The following is a 17,616-nucleotide window of genomic DNA, read 5'->3' as shown; positions in this document are numbered from 1 at the left end:
TTGTTTCTGCAAATTTTTAATCATTGCCTTTCTATATGCATTTCTACCAGCCTACGACCTAGTTTTATTAGACGATTATGTCGCATTAATTACAAAAATTTTCTTAAAACAATTTCATCAAGAGAAAATGTCATGTTTTTCAATTTGCTTGCCACTGCTCTGATTTTGTTTGTTCTTGCCAAATTCTTTTAGAAAAATGTGGCGCATCAATAGCCTTAGCGTCTTTTAAACGGATTGGTCCCATGCATTATACTCGTCTTTTAAATTTCCATGTTTTCGCGCAGATTTTGCTGTGGTGCTGTGCAGTTTATTACGAAACATAAGAGGCATATATTTCAAAAACTTCCTTAAAACGGTTTGCCCACAAAAGAAAACCTCTCCATATTCGTGTTTTTGAGCTAATTTTGTTTCTTCTTACAAATTGCTCTCGTTTGATTTTTTTGTGCACTTCTTCAGAATTTATCAGTATATTAAGTATTAAAGAGTGTTTAAATATCGTCCTTTAAATAGTTTGGTCAGAAAAAAATTTCTGGTTTTTTTCAAATTTTCTTGTTTTTGCTGGTTTTACCCAAATTTTATCGTTCCTTTATCCATGCATTTCTTAATCCCTTGAAGTTAGGTATTTTTAAGAGGAACATGTTTCTTTCGTTGGGGGGGGGGTAGAGAAGATGTCTTAAGACACTGAACCTTCTGAACCTATTCATTTTAGTAAGGACAAAGTAAAGAATAAATTGAGAAACATGGCAAAAATACTTATTTTCAGTCGCAATTGTGACCCTGATAAAAAAATAAACTTTTTTATAAAAAGTATCTATATTGTTTCCATGTCCGTCATACCCGTACTATGGTAAAAAGATAATTCCAATGAGATGATAGAGGCCTATCAGGTATAAGGTGCCATACTTACCTCGAACGACGAATCAGAATCATTGCGAGTTGACGACAGTGTTCAATTGCTTGAAGTACATACAGTATTAGTTGACAACTAATATTTAGGCAACCCATGACACATAGTTAAGTGCCAAGTCTGCTTTTACCCCAGCCACACACCGCATTGTGACTTGCAGGATAGAATATTCATGACAGAAGGAAGAAAAGAAAAGGTAAAGTTTTTTGAATGTGTTGAAAGAGGTAGGGAAGCCAATGAAGGAACAAAATGGACGAAAAACAATAGTAGGTTGGCGCACTAAGAAAGTGCGATACAAAACCACTGTGGAAAACCCTAAGCCTTCCTTTACCAGGTAGACTACCTGCGATCTGATCACGTTTTAATGCTCACACCCCTAGCGTAAGAAGATATTCTAGAGAAGAGACTCAAGAAGTGAAATAAGAAACATATTCCACCTCAAATATCAGCGTGCAACACCTCCGCCGCGTCTAGATAGCGTTATCGCCGCCTGCTCCGTAGGATTGCCACCGAATCCACGGGGACGACACTATTCGCGAAACCATTCCTCGATCACGAACCCTCTCTACTAATACGGATTCCCTTTGCAAGGATGGTACGGCGTCGAAGTGTCGTACGGGGTCGACGTCAAGGTGACCCACGAACGGATACTCTCTGGTCTCGATTCTGAAACAGCGAGAGTCTTCATATGAGGAGATTGCGTAGCGAGAGGTCAAGAGGTCGGATTATTTATCTTTGGGACCGTATTGGCAGTGGGCGCCACTTCCTCACTTCGGCTTCATACGCCGCGCTGTCGCCGCCGTCAGCACTCGCTCGGCAACACCCAGTGCAGACGGTGGTCGTCCACCGAGATGACGGCGTACATTTGGTCCCGACTCCTCATCCCGGTGTCCCTCCTCTGCCTCTGCGGCGGTCTCTCCCTTAGCGGCGCTAAGGACGAGGGAATACAAGGTGGGCACTGATTAATTTATAATAATCGATTTGCGAAAAGGTAGAGGTTTGGGGGAGTGGATGAGGACGATGGGAGGGGTATTTCTAAGCGTAGGCACAGTCTTAAATCCCCAACTCTAAATGCATTAAATACTTTACCGCCTTTTGCTGCCTCTGGCACTAAATGAACTCCAATCAAACACGACAGGGAAATTTTTTTGGGCATTAGACCCATTATCCAGAGTGTACCTCTAGCAATGTACATGGTAATATAAACAGTGATAAGTATAAAAAAATGGCTAGTAATACCTTCTTTGATGGCACGTATTTTAATCAGCCCTCCATCCCTTCTTTTTTATGAATGGTTATAACTTGCTATAGAAAAGAATATTCATCCTGAGTTTTTATCATCCAGTAGAAATTGAAACCCAAATAGTGTAATTATTTCATTCTCACAGGAAAATGGGTTCTTTGATTTATTCTTCAGAGTGGCCAAAAGAAACAGAATGTAATGTAATGACTTCAGAGTTTAAGATATACCCATTGCAAATCATGTAATGAAAAAATGAATTTTCAAGTAATAAAGTTTAACATACGAGGGTCATCCGGAAAGTAGTACCCGTTCGTGCCGCATGAAGTGCTGACGACGCGAGTAGCCGCTGGACGAGGTCAGATAGCTTCAGTGGCTTGTCTGCCTTCTCTGAGCCAAGTTGCGTGACGCTAGCATTGCCTGTGTTGTTTCTGTGATTGTTTACAATGTTTAAAAAAATTGAGAACGCCGCCAGTTGTGAAGTGAGGGCAGTGATTAAATTCCCCAATGCAAGAAACGTTCGCCCATGTGATATTCATCGCCAATTAAAGGAGGTGTATGGAGACAATGTAATGGACGAGTCGTCTGTTCGGCGGTGGTGTCGCAACTTCAACATGGGGAGGGGGAACACACACGACGATGAGCGTTCGGGGAGACCGTCTGTCATTACAGACCAACTGGTGAGCTCAGTTGACGAATTCGTGAGGAACGATCGGCGCGTCACAATTGATGACATCTGTGAGCATTTTCCCAATGTTTCTCGAACAATTGTTCATGAAATTGTTAAACACCATCTGCATTATGCAAAAATTTGTGCAAGATGGGTCCCTCGCGTATCTCAATGAGCTGGCGGCGAAGGACTATGCAGCAGGAATACAGAAACTTGTCACACGTTATGACAAATGCCTTAATTTGCTTGGAGATTATGTTGAGAAGTAGTTTAAAGTATCCTCTTTCAAATAAAATTTTTTATGTTTGTTAATATTTACTTTTGTGTCTTTATTTCACGAACGGGTACTACTTTCCGGATGACCCTCGTACATTCCTTTCAGGTGATGAGGGGTCCAATACAGTTATAAAGGACTCTGTGACTGAACCTCAAAAGAAACCATCTTGTTATGAAGGTAAATAAGTGAAAACAATAAGAACTTAATATTTATGTATCGCGCAAATATGAATGTATACATCAAAACGAGATCAACGCCTAGATTAGCAAGTTAAATCTCATTACCTGAAACTTTTTTGAAATATCCTAACAATTATTTTCAATGAAATTATTTACTTTTCTTCATTTCGGTTGTTTTAAAAATTTACATTTCGGAACGGATATATTTGTCTCCACAGACATAGCAAAATACACATAGAAGAATACTAAGTTTTGAAATTGTATTTAAAAGTTGGCATTAATCTTCCAATCAAAAATAGGGACACGAAATCTATTTCTCTTAGCCGGACAAATGTTTTTTTATAGCTACCTCGGTCACTGGATCAATTTTCAGCATTTTTTGTCGTTCTCACGATTATTTACGTAGATACTATATATGTTAATTACGAGTATATTTTTGTTGTGATTCGAAATTCAGAGTCTCATAATACGTCCTATAGACCGCGAAGTATGGCATACAAGTATCTTTATTTTTACCCACGATGTATTAGTACTTATAGATTTTCAACACAACACCATTTTTTTCTTTTCATTTTTGAATTAAAGGCGTAAATAATATTCAAAAATATCAATATTAGCAAATATTCTAAAACAAACATGACCTCGTTGATCAATGGACCCTTGAGTCGGTGGAGTAGATATCACTCGTATACAAGGCCTATCCAAGAAGTAGTAGGACTGAGTCGATTAAAAACATTTATTGCCAAAATTGATACATTCACTTAAAAGGCTTCTAATTGGGACCAATGTGCGTCCAAACACCGTCTTCAGTGGGTTTTCCACGCCTACTGGAAGGTGGCGCCCGGAATGCTGCTAAGCTCCCTCGTCACGATCTGTTCTAACGTTTCCATCGAGCCGTGGTGACGCCCTTTCAGCCAAGATTTGGGGCGGAGGAAGAGGAAGAAGTCTGGTGGAGCATTGTCTAAAAAATTCGGCTTCCTCACTCACATGATCGAGAAGCACTTGGCGGATCCACGTGCGAATTTCCTTTAGTTCGTCCGAGAGCACTCGCGGCACCAACTTCGCGCACACGCCCACGTTTTCGCTCACAAGTCGATGTACATCACTTTTAGGGATTCCAAGTTCATCATCAACTATGCGAACACTTAATCCGCGATCCCTGTCCAGCAAAGCCATCACTCTTGCAGGATTTTCCTCACTTTTTGAGGTCAAAGGGCGTCCTGAACGATCCGTCGAACCCAGCCAGCGAAACCGCCGCCCATCCGTTCATCCGGGAAAAGATAAGTCATATTACTTCTGGGACAGACCTTATATGCCGTAGTTGTCATGCTAAAATTGAAAATAATATCAATCAATTAAATATTACATCACACCTTATGATAGACAGTTTTATGTTCAAAGCTTTGGCGGGTATTCTAATAGTATTAATATTAGTTCAGAAACTAGTCCTATTACAACAGAAACAATACTTTGAATATAATTATTAGTTACGGGAATTCAAATTATATTCATTTTACAGTTAAATAGCTTCATTAAAATGTTTAACTTAAGCCGAAGGGGAGGCCTGCATCCCTCGCCCGGATCTGGATACGCCTTTGTACTGATCGTCGACCACCATTCACAGATGACCGCAGATTCTCCACGATCATCTCGAGGGACGCGTGGGACGAGAAGAAGAAGAAGCTGTACACGATCCAGCCCATGCCGTACATCGTGGTGCGGGACGGCGGGAAGCGCTGCAAGACCCAAGCGGAGTGCCTCGTCTCCCTGTCGGAGGAGATGCGCCAGGCGGACGACCCCGAGTGCCGGCTCGCGGATAACTTTTACATCGGGGGCAACGGCGAGGTGTACGAGGGCCGCGGGTGGGACGCCGCACCCTTCTGGCATCTGCACGGCATGCGGCGGAGAGCGGTCACGGTCAAGTTCCTAGGGTCCCACGAGACCGAGGGCCCCGGCAAGAAGGCCCTGCGCGCCTTCTGGAGCACGGCTTTGACAGGGATGTCCGGCGGGAAGATGTCGGCCGACTACCGAGTCCTCTCCATGGGCCAGTTGTACAACGACAGCACTCTTGTGGGCGCTGCCCTTGGAAGAGTTTTCCGGGAGTCGAGCGTGTGAGTAGATATATGTTTCAACCCTTCCAACACCTGCGGTTGTGGGTCTCCCTTCTATAGGGCCTCTGTAAGTCTCTCGCTGAATGATAAATAAAATATTCCCCCTCGAACGACATAATATTTGCCGCCGTTTCTCGGTGCAAATGAATATACTTATTCAAATAATAACTGGATAAAAAAGTTTTGAAAATGGGTCGTGATAAAACTATTGCATGTATTTTTTATCATGTTAATGAAACAGTTTTAATTTATTTTTATAATGGAGACCTCTCCCTCTTTCATGTGCAATCAAATGAAAATATGAGGGGCAGTCAAATGAAAACCTAATACCTCCTACCTAATTCCTCGCTCCTGCGAGGAAATCAACAAAAATGTGAAGAGGGGGAATACCGACACAGTATACTAATTGGTGAATAAACATTTCGGAAGAAGGAAAATGAAAAGCAGCAACATCAGGAATTTAAACAGAGATATACTGATAAAAGGTGAAAATATTGGTAATAGATTGAAGCAATGCATCGAAGAACCCTGCCAAGGTCCAAGGCCGCTGGAAGAAAACCTGATGAAGGGCGAAAGTGAAACGTATAACGAAAACCAGGGCCCATACATATTGAGGTGCGAATTTGACAGAGTAGTAAAAGACGTTAAGAAAAAAAGCTCCTGGAGAAGACAAAATCGACGGAGACATCATCACGACACTCGGAAACAAAGCCAAGGACAATCTAAATGAATAATTAAAGATAGCTCCTAAGACGGAAACTTCCTGATATCTTTCAAAGGAGAGTGATGATCGAGATACCAAAGAAGACGAGGACAGATAAATGTGAGGAATACCGAACCTTGAGTCTTTGGTCACATGTATCAAAAATACTTGCGCGAATATAAGTCGAATGATGGGAAGGAAAATTGAAAATAACCTATCGGAAATCCAATTTGGCTTTATGAAGAACAGAGGAACCAGGGAAGCCATACTCTGTCTGAGAATCATGATAGAGAAAACAATACATGTGAACATGCAACTTTATGTGGCATTCGTGGAATTGGAGAAAACCTTCGACAATGTGGAATGGAAAAATATGTTTGGACTGCTGGAGAAACTCGGAATAGATTACAATGGCAGAAGAATAATCAGCTATAACGCATCAGCTATAATGTATCAGCTATACAAGAAGCAAGTAGCCACAATGCGAATGAGAAATGGAAGCCATATAGAGGCTAAAATTAATAAAGGAGTTGGACATGGATGCAACCTCTCACCTGCATTGTTCAACATGTACCTGGAGGAGGCAATAAGAGATGCACAAGGCATCGGATTAAACGGAATTAGGATCAATGGAGGAGAGATAAACATGCTACGCTTCGCCGACAATATTGCAATGATAGCGGAAAACCAAGAGGATATTCAAAGGTCACTAAATGTATTGGTTCAAGTTCTGCAAAGATACAACATGAGCATGAACAAGACGAAGACTAAAATCCTAGTATTTGGAAGAGAGAAGCGGAATACAGTAGTCACACTGAAAGGACAAAAATTAGAGCAATTTTATTCCTTCATCTATCTCGGAAGTACCATCACATGGGACGGAAGAAGAACTACAGAAATCAAGCGAAGAATAGCTCAAGCTAAGAGAGCATTCGCAATGGAAAGACAACCGCTGTGTTCAAAGAAGATAGAACTACAGACGAGGAAACAATACTTGAAAACATTCGTATGGAGAGTGGCACTCACTATATGGATCAGAAGGATCGGAAAAGTATACCAGAAAAGACTAGAAGCCTTCGAACCCTGGTGCTGGAGGAGGATTCTTAAGATCAAATGGACGGATAAAATAATAAATGAAGAAGTATATGGAAGAATAGACGAAGAACCAGACGGATTGGCCACACCCTGAGGCGCAATGGATTTGTGAAGAATATAATGGAAGGAAAAATAGAAAAGTCCCAAGAGGAAGGCCAAGGGATGAATACATGGGACAAATAAAGAAGAAAGTACATAGCAAAAATACCAGGAGGATAATTAGCATCAGGTAAGGTGGGATGGAGGGCTGCAGCCAGCCAATCTTAGAATTGAACGATCAATCATGATGATTGCGTTGTCTAAAAATGAATGCTTAAGAGATATAACATTTACAGAGTTGAGTAAACTAATACATATTAAGTGGAGTAATTTTAATATTAGGCTCTCAGGAAAAAAATTGCGGAATATTTATTTTTTTAATGAATATTTTAAATAAACTTATTTGGAGCTAATTTTCGGTTTTCTACAAAGAGAAAATCTGAAAGATAATCATATCCTTTAAAATTTCTATAGAAATTGAAAGCTTGAGATGTGAATTAGTTATGATGAACGAAAATGTAACAGCTTACAACTTGTGTCTATGTCACACAATGATTGCAAAGGGGAAAACTAGTAATATCTTACAAATCGCAATCATTAAGAGCAATTCCTTAAGGAAAATTAGTCATAAGCTTTACCTCTTAATCGCAATATACCAACACTTCATCGATACATTTATTAAATAAGAAAAGGCAAATAGAAGTCCATAAGTTATTTTTCCTTTTTCCTTGAAACAAATGTGTCAAAATATATCTTTGCGAAAATTCGCCATCGCTTTGGAAAATATCTGTATTAAGGATAAAGATTTGATGTTGATTTGGCTAATATGTTACTAACAATCACGATTTACATTTTTCCACAGAAAATTCATCTTCTTTAGTGACAATAGTTATGATAATTTTATTGGGATTGTGCTACACTTTTAATAGATTTAAACCCCTAAATAAGTAGGGTAAAACTTAACTAACATTACATTTTTTTGTGAATACCTTTTTCGTGAATATCCGTGGCATGGGAGAAATATGTTTAATATAACGATCCATACAGTTAACCTTTTTTGAACGCCTGGTTGTGTTGCCACAGGAATTGGCTTCTATCCAAACTATATAAACGAGTGAGGCCAAGTGGTAAGAGAATGGAATCACCCACTGAATCTTCCAGTTTTGGCCTCATTCCTTCTGGAGTATATTTTCCGATGCCAACAGTCGCTTCAGTTCTCAATTCCAGGCCGTCTATAAGGAGAGTGAAGCCCATGACCGGAGTAATTTTTACATCGAACTCGGGACTCGTGCGTCGAAAGCTATTTGAATGCAGCTTACGTGCAGTCAGGCAGGCAGTCAACGGAGTTCCCCTGAGCAGGCACTTCAATGCTTGGCAATCTCTCAACTCATGAACCAAGTGAAAAATTGAAGGCTCGATGCAATGACGGTCATATTAGTCTTAATAAGGAAATGGAGTAGGGAATTAGATAACTGGGAGTTAAAAAAATAAATCGTTATTTTTAATTTTTGTGTCTCAACTTATTTCTCTACTGAGTAAAGACTTGGCCCTCGTAAAAAAAGAAGAGAGAAAAAAGAAGAAATATTAAAACGGTCATTTTCTCTTAAATAACTTGGGGACTCTTTTCACTAATTCCGCATTATTACCTTCATCTTCAAAAGATTGAAGTTTTGGTGGACATCTTGTCCCGATATTTGCAATGTATTCCATGTAAATTACATGTTACTTAATATAAGAAAATCCATGGCTTGCAATATTAAAAAACGTTAATTTTAGGCATTAGGATTAACCATTATGGTATAAATGGCATATTTTCAAAACATTACAGTTATAAATAATTAACATTCTTTCTCAGTCTTATTTAATAATTGTATTTTCACTCATTCCCCTACTTGGAGGATACACAAAAAAAGCTTATCATTTGTTATATTCTTAGCAGACGACCACTTTAATTTCCACTTTTACCAAAATATTTGCAATTCTGAGCACGGTATTCGCTACTAAAGTGCGACCAGTTAAAAATAAGTTACATTTGCGAATCAAAGATTATCTCACTCTGTTTTTGAACGAAGAAATTAGTATTATTGAAGTATTGCGTCCACAATTACGTATTACCGCAAGAAATTTTAATATTCTAAAAGTCCAACACATTCAATAATTAGTACGGATAACTAAATAATTTAGAGTGCTCAGTTCCTTTCAATTCGTGGTGCATACTTTCATTCAAAAGGAGCCCTTATACGTGTACTTGTTAAAGAAACTAAATTAAACCATAGTATACAACATCTATTTTTATTGAATTCATGCTGCTTCCGGGAATTACCGCCGCGTAGATGAGTTGATGGACAGCTGTTTCGCCCCCAGTCCTGGAGGCGTCTTCAGGTCGAAGTGATTAGCGTTGTAATTTGGCCGCTATATATAGGGGACGCTGGCTGGCCAGGAGCTCTCTGATTGGCTCTTTCCAACTGGCCAAATTGCAACGCAAATAACTTCGACCTGAAGACGCCTCCAGGATTGGGACTGGACATGAATTCATCACATAGACGTCGCGGAAGCCTAAGGATTAATCAATATTTATTAATACTATATAAAAAACACCCTCTTCCTATAAGTTATTTCTTGGCAAAGAAATATTGATCAAGTGAAACCAAAGTGAATATACGGATGCACATAAATATAATGAAAACTATATTTAATGTATTGCACGAGCATATAGTGACCTTGAACCACTAGTAATATGACTGCATTGGAAAGAGAGATTGATGGCTTCTACAAGGACTTTTTGATCATTTATCTGATAATATCGAGAATACTTAACTGAAATATAAGACTTTAATATAAAAAGATATTCAGGCTCAATAGTTATCGTCATGCTCTGTGAGTTTTTCTCGTCATATTTCGTGACTTTTTAATTTCTCCGCAGGGGGGTCAACGAAGTCAATATGATGGCAACATGGGAAATAACTCCGGACAAAGGTCTGCCTCTGATTACGAGGGAGGAGTGGGGAGCGAAGAAACCAACAAAACCGCTGCCCAAAATTGAATTCAGAGCAGCATACATCATCATTTACGAAGGCGGAGAGCGCTGTTTTACTCCGGAAGACTGCGAGTCCCGCGTCAAGGCAGAACAAGAACAACAACTGCCGGCCTACGGGGATGTCATCGACAACTTCTACATAGGGGACGACGGTTACGTGTACGAGGGAAGGGGGTTCAATACAAAGCCTCTGTGGGACATAGACATAGGAAACGAAAACAGCAACCTATTTGGGACAGAAATAGTGACGGTAAAGTTCTTCGGAAACTTCCAGTCCGATCTCCCTTCCGAGAAAGCTATCGGCGCCCTTAAACTCCTAGCAAATAGTGGCTACTTGTGGAACGATAATTATAAACTATACTCCTTGCGCGATGTATACAACAACACCCATTTCCTGGGGGACAAATTTTACGAAATCGCAAGGAAATGGAATGCATGGGCGTCCGAGCTGGACGATCGTTTCGCGGGAGAATCGCCAAAAGAAGAACATTTTAGCGGAATGGTTAAACGTAGTGATTGGGAAGCCAGCGAATCCACAAAAGATATCCGAAGCATCAGTCATCCCGTTGACTTTGTCATCATTAAAGGGCATTCCGACAGCGGCAGTTGCCTCATTTCAGAGGAATGTACAACCCTTATGAAAAAAATACAGGTGAAAGAGCGGGAGGGCTATGGCGACCTCAAGGATAACTTTTACGTGTCGGATAGCGGGAGAGTTTACGAAGGGAGAGGGTGGAATAATGAACCGCACTTCCAAACAAAGTATTTCAATAATTCTTTGATCACGATAAACTTCCTTGGAAGTCATAAAGAGCGTGGAGCATCGATAGCGTCGCTTGCCGCTTTCGAAAATTTGATCAGAATCGGTGTAGAACTTGGCAAGATAGCGCCAAACTATCAAATCTACTCCTCCCGTAACGTATATGATGCCCCAGATATGTTACGAGATGGCTTGAACGACTACTTTCTAAACACCAAACAATGGTCAAAAAAATTAGACACACTGACGGAAAACGAACGATGGGACTCTGAAGTGCTTCCGATAGTTCGACAAGGAGAATGGACGGGGGTATCTTCTAATGTAACATATCACCCATATTCGGATCCCGTACAATACGTCGTCATCGGAAGCACAGGGGATCGCTGTTTCACCCACGATGAATGCAGTGACATCATGAAAGAGGGACCGACAAGGAACTTAACCAGTAGTCGAGGGTTCTTAAACAACTTTTATATCGGCGACGACGGACTGGCTTACGAGGGCAGAGGATGGAATTCCGCACCTGCCAATTATCTCGAGGGATTCAAGTCCCAGTTCTACTATGTTACTTTCTTCAGGCAGTACGGAGAGGTGGCACCTCCATCTACTCTCTCAATCGCCGCTTTCAACCGTTTGATGGAGAACGGAGTGAGGACGCAGAAGCTCTCTCCCGACTTCAAAATCATCTCGATCCACCAGATATTTGACAGTGACGCCGCATCGGAGGACATATTGTACAAAAACATTAAGACCTGGGATCGTTGGAGTTCAGAATTCACCGCATGGCCTAAGGATATGCCTTCAGGCCATGATGCATTCGTTAGCCGAGTTGGGTGGCATGCAGAGAAACCCTCCCGACAAGTCCCCATAATGGGTCATCCACTTGGCTACATCATTGTTCACAATGTGGGAGACCACTGTATTGACTTGTCTACCTGCACAAGAAGCCTGCAGGCGATCCAGAAGAACACTCCGGCGAAACATTGGGACGTCCCTGATAATTTCTACGTTGGAGACGATGGCCACATTTACGAGGGGAGAGGCTGGGATCATTCCTCTTTGTGGGGTGTTAAGGGGATAGATGATAATTTCATCTCGGTTGGATTTCTCGGCTCGTTCGAAAGCAATCCCCCTTCCCAGAAGGCCTTGCTCGCGTTTCACACTCTCCGAGAGACCGGTATCATAATGGGCAAACTCACCCCTGCTTCCAAGGTGATCTCTTTGGGAGAAATACTGAAGGAAAAAATTGCTGTGTCTGAGAAAGTAGTCGGTGCACTTCAGGGTACCGATTATTGGTCCAACGACGTCGATTTGGAATACGACAGTGCAAAACTGAAATCACTCTCCAGCCCATTCGTGTTGTCGAATGAGTGGAATCTTTCCGAACTACCAATCGGTAAGAGTTCAAAATTATCGTTTCCCATAAAATATGTTGCTATTTGTAATGGAGGAGCTTCCTGTAACACTTCGGAGGCATGTGCCAAACGTATCGTGAAAGAACATAAGGACAGGTATAGGATCGAGAACGGTATTACAGAAAACTTCTACGTTGGGGATGATGGGAACGTGTATGAAGGCAAAGGTTGGAATTGGGACATGAGTTGGAGTTTCGATGGTTGGCTAGGGACTGTCTCCGTTCAGTTTTTCGGCGACTACGAAAGTAGTTTACCGTCTGCAAAAGCAATTGAAGCATTCAATGCTGTAATCATTAGGGACGGAATAGAGACTGGAAAACTAGCGCCTGATTATAAAATCGTCCCAATTCCGGAAAATATTGGAATATCTATCGGGAAGAAGCTGAAGGAAGAGATTCTGACTTGGAAGAATGCGATTGAACGCATTGTGTAGATGTAATTACGGTAAAGTTCTATTTCTATGATCCATCTTTTAATTCTTCTACCCTGGAAATTAGCAACTGTCTCTCACTATCTTCAAAATAATGTATGGACTCCAATTTTATTTGTTGCATATCATACAAGGAAAATTTAAAAAATGTCAAGTTTTCAGCTGGTTTAAATAATAAGTGAACATAAATTAGATGTGCAATTTGAATTTTCCCGTGTTTTATGATTAAGACAATAAAATTAATTTATTATACTGGTCGTTCTCACACTTTATTTGCCAATTTTTGATTGCTGCTTCTATGTACAAAGACACGTCAAAGAAAGGCAATCCTAGAAGGAATCGAAGGGAATATCAAGGTGGCGTCGTGAAACTAAAGCGCACAAACGTATTTGAAACGAGATTCTGTTTTAAAATTGTATTTTATGATGATTAATGCGGTTTCTTAATTCGGGGATTTGTTTGAAGCAGCTCACCGTTGCACTAGCTGCGAATAGTTTTGTCCCCTGCAAATCTCTCCATTTCCTCGTTGCTCCTTGCACCGACTATTACTATTATGCCTCAGGGTATCTCCAATCAGTTTCCCCCTACTTCTTGTAACTGTCCTCCATAGGTTCCTGCCCACTCTGCCGATTCACATTATTTTCAATATTATTTTGTGGCGCTACATTTTCATAGCCGTCAGCATATTTTCCCTTTCCCATTTCGTCCAAGTCTCAGATCCATAGATAAAGAAACTCCACATACGATATAACTTTACTCTCATTGCATTCTTATGTGTATGCTTGCCGCTGGTAGTAGTTTGACATTACGCTGTCTGCCGTTGGCGTTTAAACTAATACCACTACGGTACAAGTGTACTACTCTTGTATAAAGGAGGAATAAAAGAGGTCCGATAACATTTCCCTGGGGAACACCATGCGAGACTTCCACTGCATGAAAACTAGCACCATCTATCACTACCCTTTGTACCCAAGCATTCAAAAAGTTTTTAATCCAACTCAGGATATTAGGCACCGTATCTGCATGGGACCACAACGTTGTGATTTCTGTCTCAAAGAAAGATTTTCTTCCCACTCATCTTTTACCTGCCTTGTACGACTTTCTTCCATCGCTTCACCTTCCACGACCACCTCGCCTTCCTTCATCTAAATTTCTTTTACTATTCTTTCACCAAACTCACATCGGAGCGACTAAGAGGTTTGTTAAATAAACTTCGGCCTCTTCCTCTGAAAACGCTCCAAAAATCACTTGTTTTTCTGGACGAAAGTGAAGCCTTGAAGAATTGGTACAATGAAAATTTTTCTTCTTCTTCTTCTTACAGAGGTAAATGACCTCTTAACGAGTACAAGTTGTGTGAGACAAATACTACGTAGTAAGTGTAAGAGCAGAAACACTACTTAGTAGTCATGTAATACTGATTGACTTCTGCTTACCCGAGCTGCTGAACTCGAATAGCGAACAGATAGCGGTTGAGACTGATAACGGAGAAGAAGGCGATCATCTTCCGCAAACGAACAGAAGGCGGTAGCAGGAACGCAGCAGTCGGTCCATGAACAAAACAGGCAGACCTTCTCCGTCATTGAGGTCGTCTGGTATCGTTTCCTTTAGTCACCTTCGAATATTTTTAATCCTTTCCTCGAACGTGTAATTGGTAAAAAAAGGCGTCCTTTCACATCCCATCCTCAGTCCCTCCACCACTTCGTATACCTCGGTATCTCAATGCGCACGCTTCCACGGGCACGAAGAACGTACGCCAGCGCATCCTAAGAACATGTACGTTTCTCCATCGTGACAGTCACCACAAACAACTGATCCAATGGAGTTTTCCCGGGGGAACTTCACGAAGCAGTAGGGACACAGGAGTTGGATTGCCAGTCCGCTTTGACCAGCGCTGCGCAAACGCCTGGAAGTGCCGCCAAGTAGCCTCCTTAGGCCAGTTATTTTTCAAGGCCCTACTGTGTGTTTGCTGATATGACAATATGAGCTCCTCCAGCTTCCTTTTTCTCGTAGTTGTCCCAGTTTTCTATGAGCCCTGGGAGAGATACGAGGGGAACCAAGTGTGTGCGTGGCTAAATGCCTTTCACTTCATGTTGAGAGTTGAGAGGCATCCCTCATTTGATTTTTTTCCCCCGTTTTTTGTTTTTTCCCGGCTCTGTCTAATTCGCATTCTCTCAAAATTCCTCTCCGTTCGAAATAAAAAGGGAAGTGGGATATCGAAGCTCCTTCTCAACAAGCTTACTATACACATGGGACGGACGCCGGTCCGTCATAAAAGTTTAATGCGTCATTTGTAGGCCCAGTATTTAAGTATATTTATGAGTAAACAGTTGAAAAAGAAAGTAATTTTTTTTCTTTAACACCTTGAGAATGCATCTTATTCAGGAAATAATTAGGGGAGGCGACCGATAGCTGGTCCCTTTTGTGCTATTTGGGATAGAGGGATGGATGGAAGGATTGAATGCAAGTGATGATGGGATAAGGAAAACTAACTTAAGTGTCTGGTTAATATCACTTTCTGAACATATTAGGCTTTTGAAGATACTTTCACCTACGGAAATTCGAATGCAGGAGTGAGGGCAGTCTACTTCTGTGTCCCTCAAAAAATATGCAACTGTCAGAAAACCTAGGTGATCCATAAAAATATTTTTGTATGAAGAGCTTCATTTCCTATCCATCCATAATGGCGCAAATGACCTTAGCTGTCCGTCGCCTCCAAACTGCTACTGAGAGTAACAACCTGCAATGGACTGAAAAAAACGGCAATGGTGAGAGACCAATGACTGCAACAAGAAGGCCTCTTTAGATGATGATGGTGACCATCGTAAAATTGCAAAATTTCAACTCACTCCCTTGTGAATAGTTTTAGCAAATGCAATTATCTAAACTAATAGCGTTTTCAAAACTTCCAGTTTAAAGAGGAGTAAACGAAGGCTCCCTACTATAAATTGCATCTTTGGCCGACGCAAATAGGGATAGCCTTCGCCGGTTACCGAATCGCGAAGAAATTCTACGTCAAGTTATTCACCTGAGGTAATTTAAATGTTTTTAAGCAATTTTATTATGCTTGCGATCCTATTAGGCAATCAATGTGTGTTATCCTAGTTAATAAAAGATTTATGGGCCGTGGTCCATATAATGGACGGTCATTAATCATGCAAACAAGTTTCCACTGCATCTCTCTTCTCCATCACCTACTTGGGCAACTTTAGGCCGTGATTAGAAAGCTAGAGATGTGTTATCGCTCTAATCTTGGCCATATTAAATATGTTACTACTCCTCATGGGTTGAGAGATCACAAGTAGTCCTCATAACGAAAGTCAGGAACGGTGATAAAGTATTACCGGTATCACCGAAATTCAAACACCAGCCCTCGTGATCGGAAGTAAATCGTCAAGCCAAAAATATGGCCTTAACTTTGAACTAAAATATAAAAAATGTCATCTTAACTTCATGTATATAGTTTTCGAGTTTTAGCCATAGAAAATGCAGAACAAAAGTAGCTTATATATGGACATTCGTATATATAAAAACGGAAACTAATGAAAAGATACACATCAGGACGGACGAAATAACTGTTGATCCGTGAAGACCTTCACTACGAGGAGCGCGTGGATTAGATCCAGTGGGAACCGATGAAGAATTGCCATGACAAACGAAGGATTTCGAGCCGATGGCGCGTCCCCCTGGGCTCAGCATGAAATAGGGTTGCTTCTTACGAATGCTTATCACGAGAGTGAATGCTCTATGTGCTTTGAACTTTAAAGACGGAGAATTTTATTGATAACATAATTAAAATGTCGGAAGTTTAGTGTTCACACAAAACACAATAAATGAATTTTTTTATTGGAAGATATTTAAATGAGTTACTCTTAAATGAAGAGACAAAAAAACACACATTACCACAAAAACTATGGCTAACTGTGCATCGATCATTTTCCCGCACACATTGATCAGATTAACATTACTGGGAATATGATCAATGTATTAATATATACTGATCATATTCCCAGTGATCATTTGAGAGAATTAACATCTAAAATTGATATTGCAAATTAAAATTTGTGAGGACACATTTATCTTATTTATACATCTTCCACGATTGATTTAAATAAAATTATTTAAAAATGATTGCAGTGCACTAACACAAAGAAAGTATTTTAAAAAGTCATATTTCTCACCCTCTAGTTCCAATTATACTTCATATTAGTAATTGCATGAGCATAAAAGTATAATTACATTAGTCTCACCATCTCACAGATTTGTTACGTAGGAATCACTCTGGAATCACAACCTCCAATACAAGGAACTTTTACCTTTTTAGTTTACAAGTAAAGAATTGACATTGAATCCGGGAAAACCATCACATTCCAAATAAATATTCAACATGAAACTCCTTTATCCATTGACTTACATTCCATCTTTTGACAAACTCAACTTCTATTTATTTGGCAATTGTCAGCAAAAAATATTCAATTCCAGCTGATAGCATAAGCACTCAGAGTTTATTGTACTCTGCAGAGTACAAAAAACTTCCAAATTCTCTGCACATAGCAAATTCAAGATTATAAAAATGTACATAATGTTTGGAGCCCACCTTCACCATATGTGCTATGAGGGATTTTAATGAATCTGGCATTTAGTTTTCATGAAAGTATATTTGAAAAATAGCTATTCAAAAGAGGGAATCTGAAAGGAAGAGGAGCTGAAGAATTATGGCCAGGAGCTATTCAAGATGATTTGCAAAGACTTGATC

The 17,616-nt window shown here is 40.4% G+C and overlaps 1 protein-coding gene across 1 annotated transcript; it reads left to right on the top strand.

The window, feature by feature from the left end:
- The first annotated feature begins 1,730 nt into the window (after positions 1-1,730).
- Positions 1,731-13,115, top strand: LOC139696822 (uncharacterized). The gene is made up of 4 exons (XM_071595702.1): positions 1,731-1,858; positions 3,200-3,271; positions 4,898-5,384; positions 10,145-13,115. Exons 1-4 carry the CDS (start codon positions 1,759-1,761, stop codon positions 12,864-12,866), a joined length of 3,381 nt encoding a protein of 1,126 aa, XP_071451803.1. The 5' UTR covers positions 1,731-1,758; the 3' UTR covers positions 12,867-13,115.
- Positions 13,116-17,616: the final 4,501 nt, after the last annotated feature.

The sequence above is a fragment of the Hetaerina americana genome, unplaced genomic scaffold, assembly GCF_022747635.1.
Source record: "Hetaerina americana unplaced genomic scaffold, ioHetAmer1.1.p SCAF_7, whole genome shotgun sequence".
In the NCBI taxonomy this organism is placed as follows: domain Eukaryota; kingdom Metazoa; phylum Arthropoda; class Insecta; order Odonata; family Calopterygidae; genus Hetaerina; species Hetaerina americana.
This window is presented reverse-complemented; position numbering and strand designations above follow the sequence as displayed.

Coding starts and splice junctions, on each gene's coding strand:
- LOC139696822 (XM_071595702.1), top strand. CDS start 1,759: ATGACGGCGTACATTTGGTCCCGACTCCTCATCCCGGTGTCCCTCCTC. Junction 1,859..3,199: donor TAAGGACGAGGGAATACAAG/GTGGGCACTGAT, acceptor CATTCCTTTCAG/GTGATGAGGGGTCCAATACA. Junction 5,385..10,144: donor GTTTTCCGGGAGTCGAGCGT/GTGAGTAGATAT, acceptor ATTTCTCCGCAG/GGGGGTCAACGAAGTCAATA.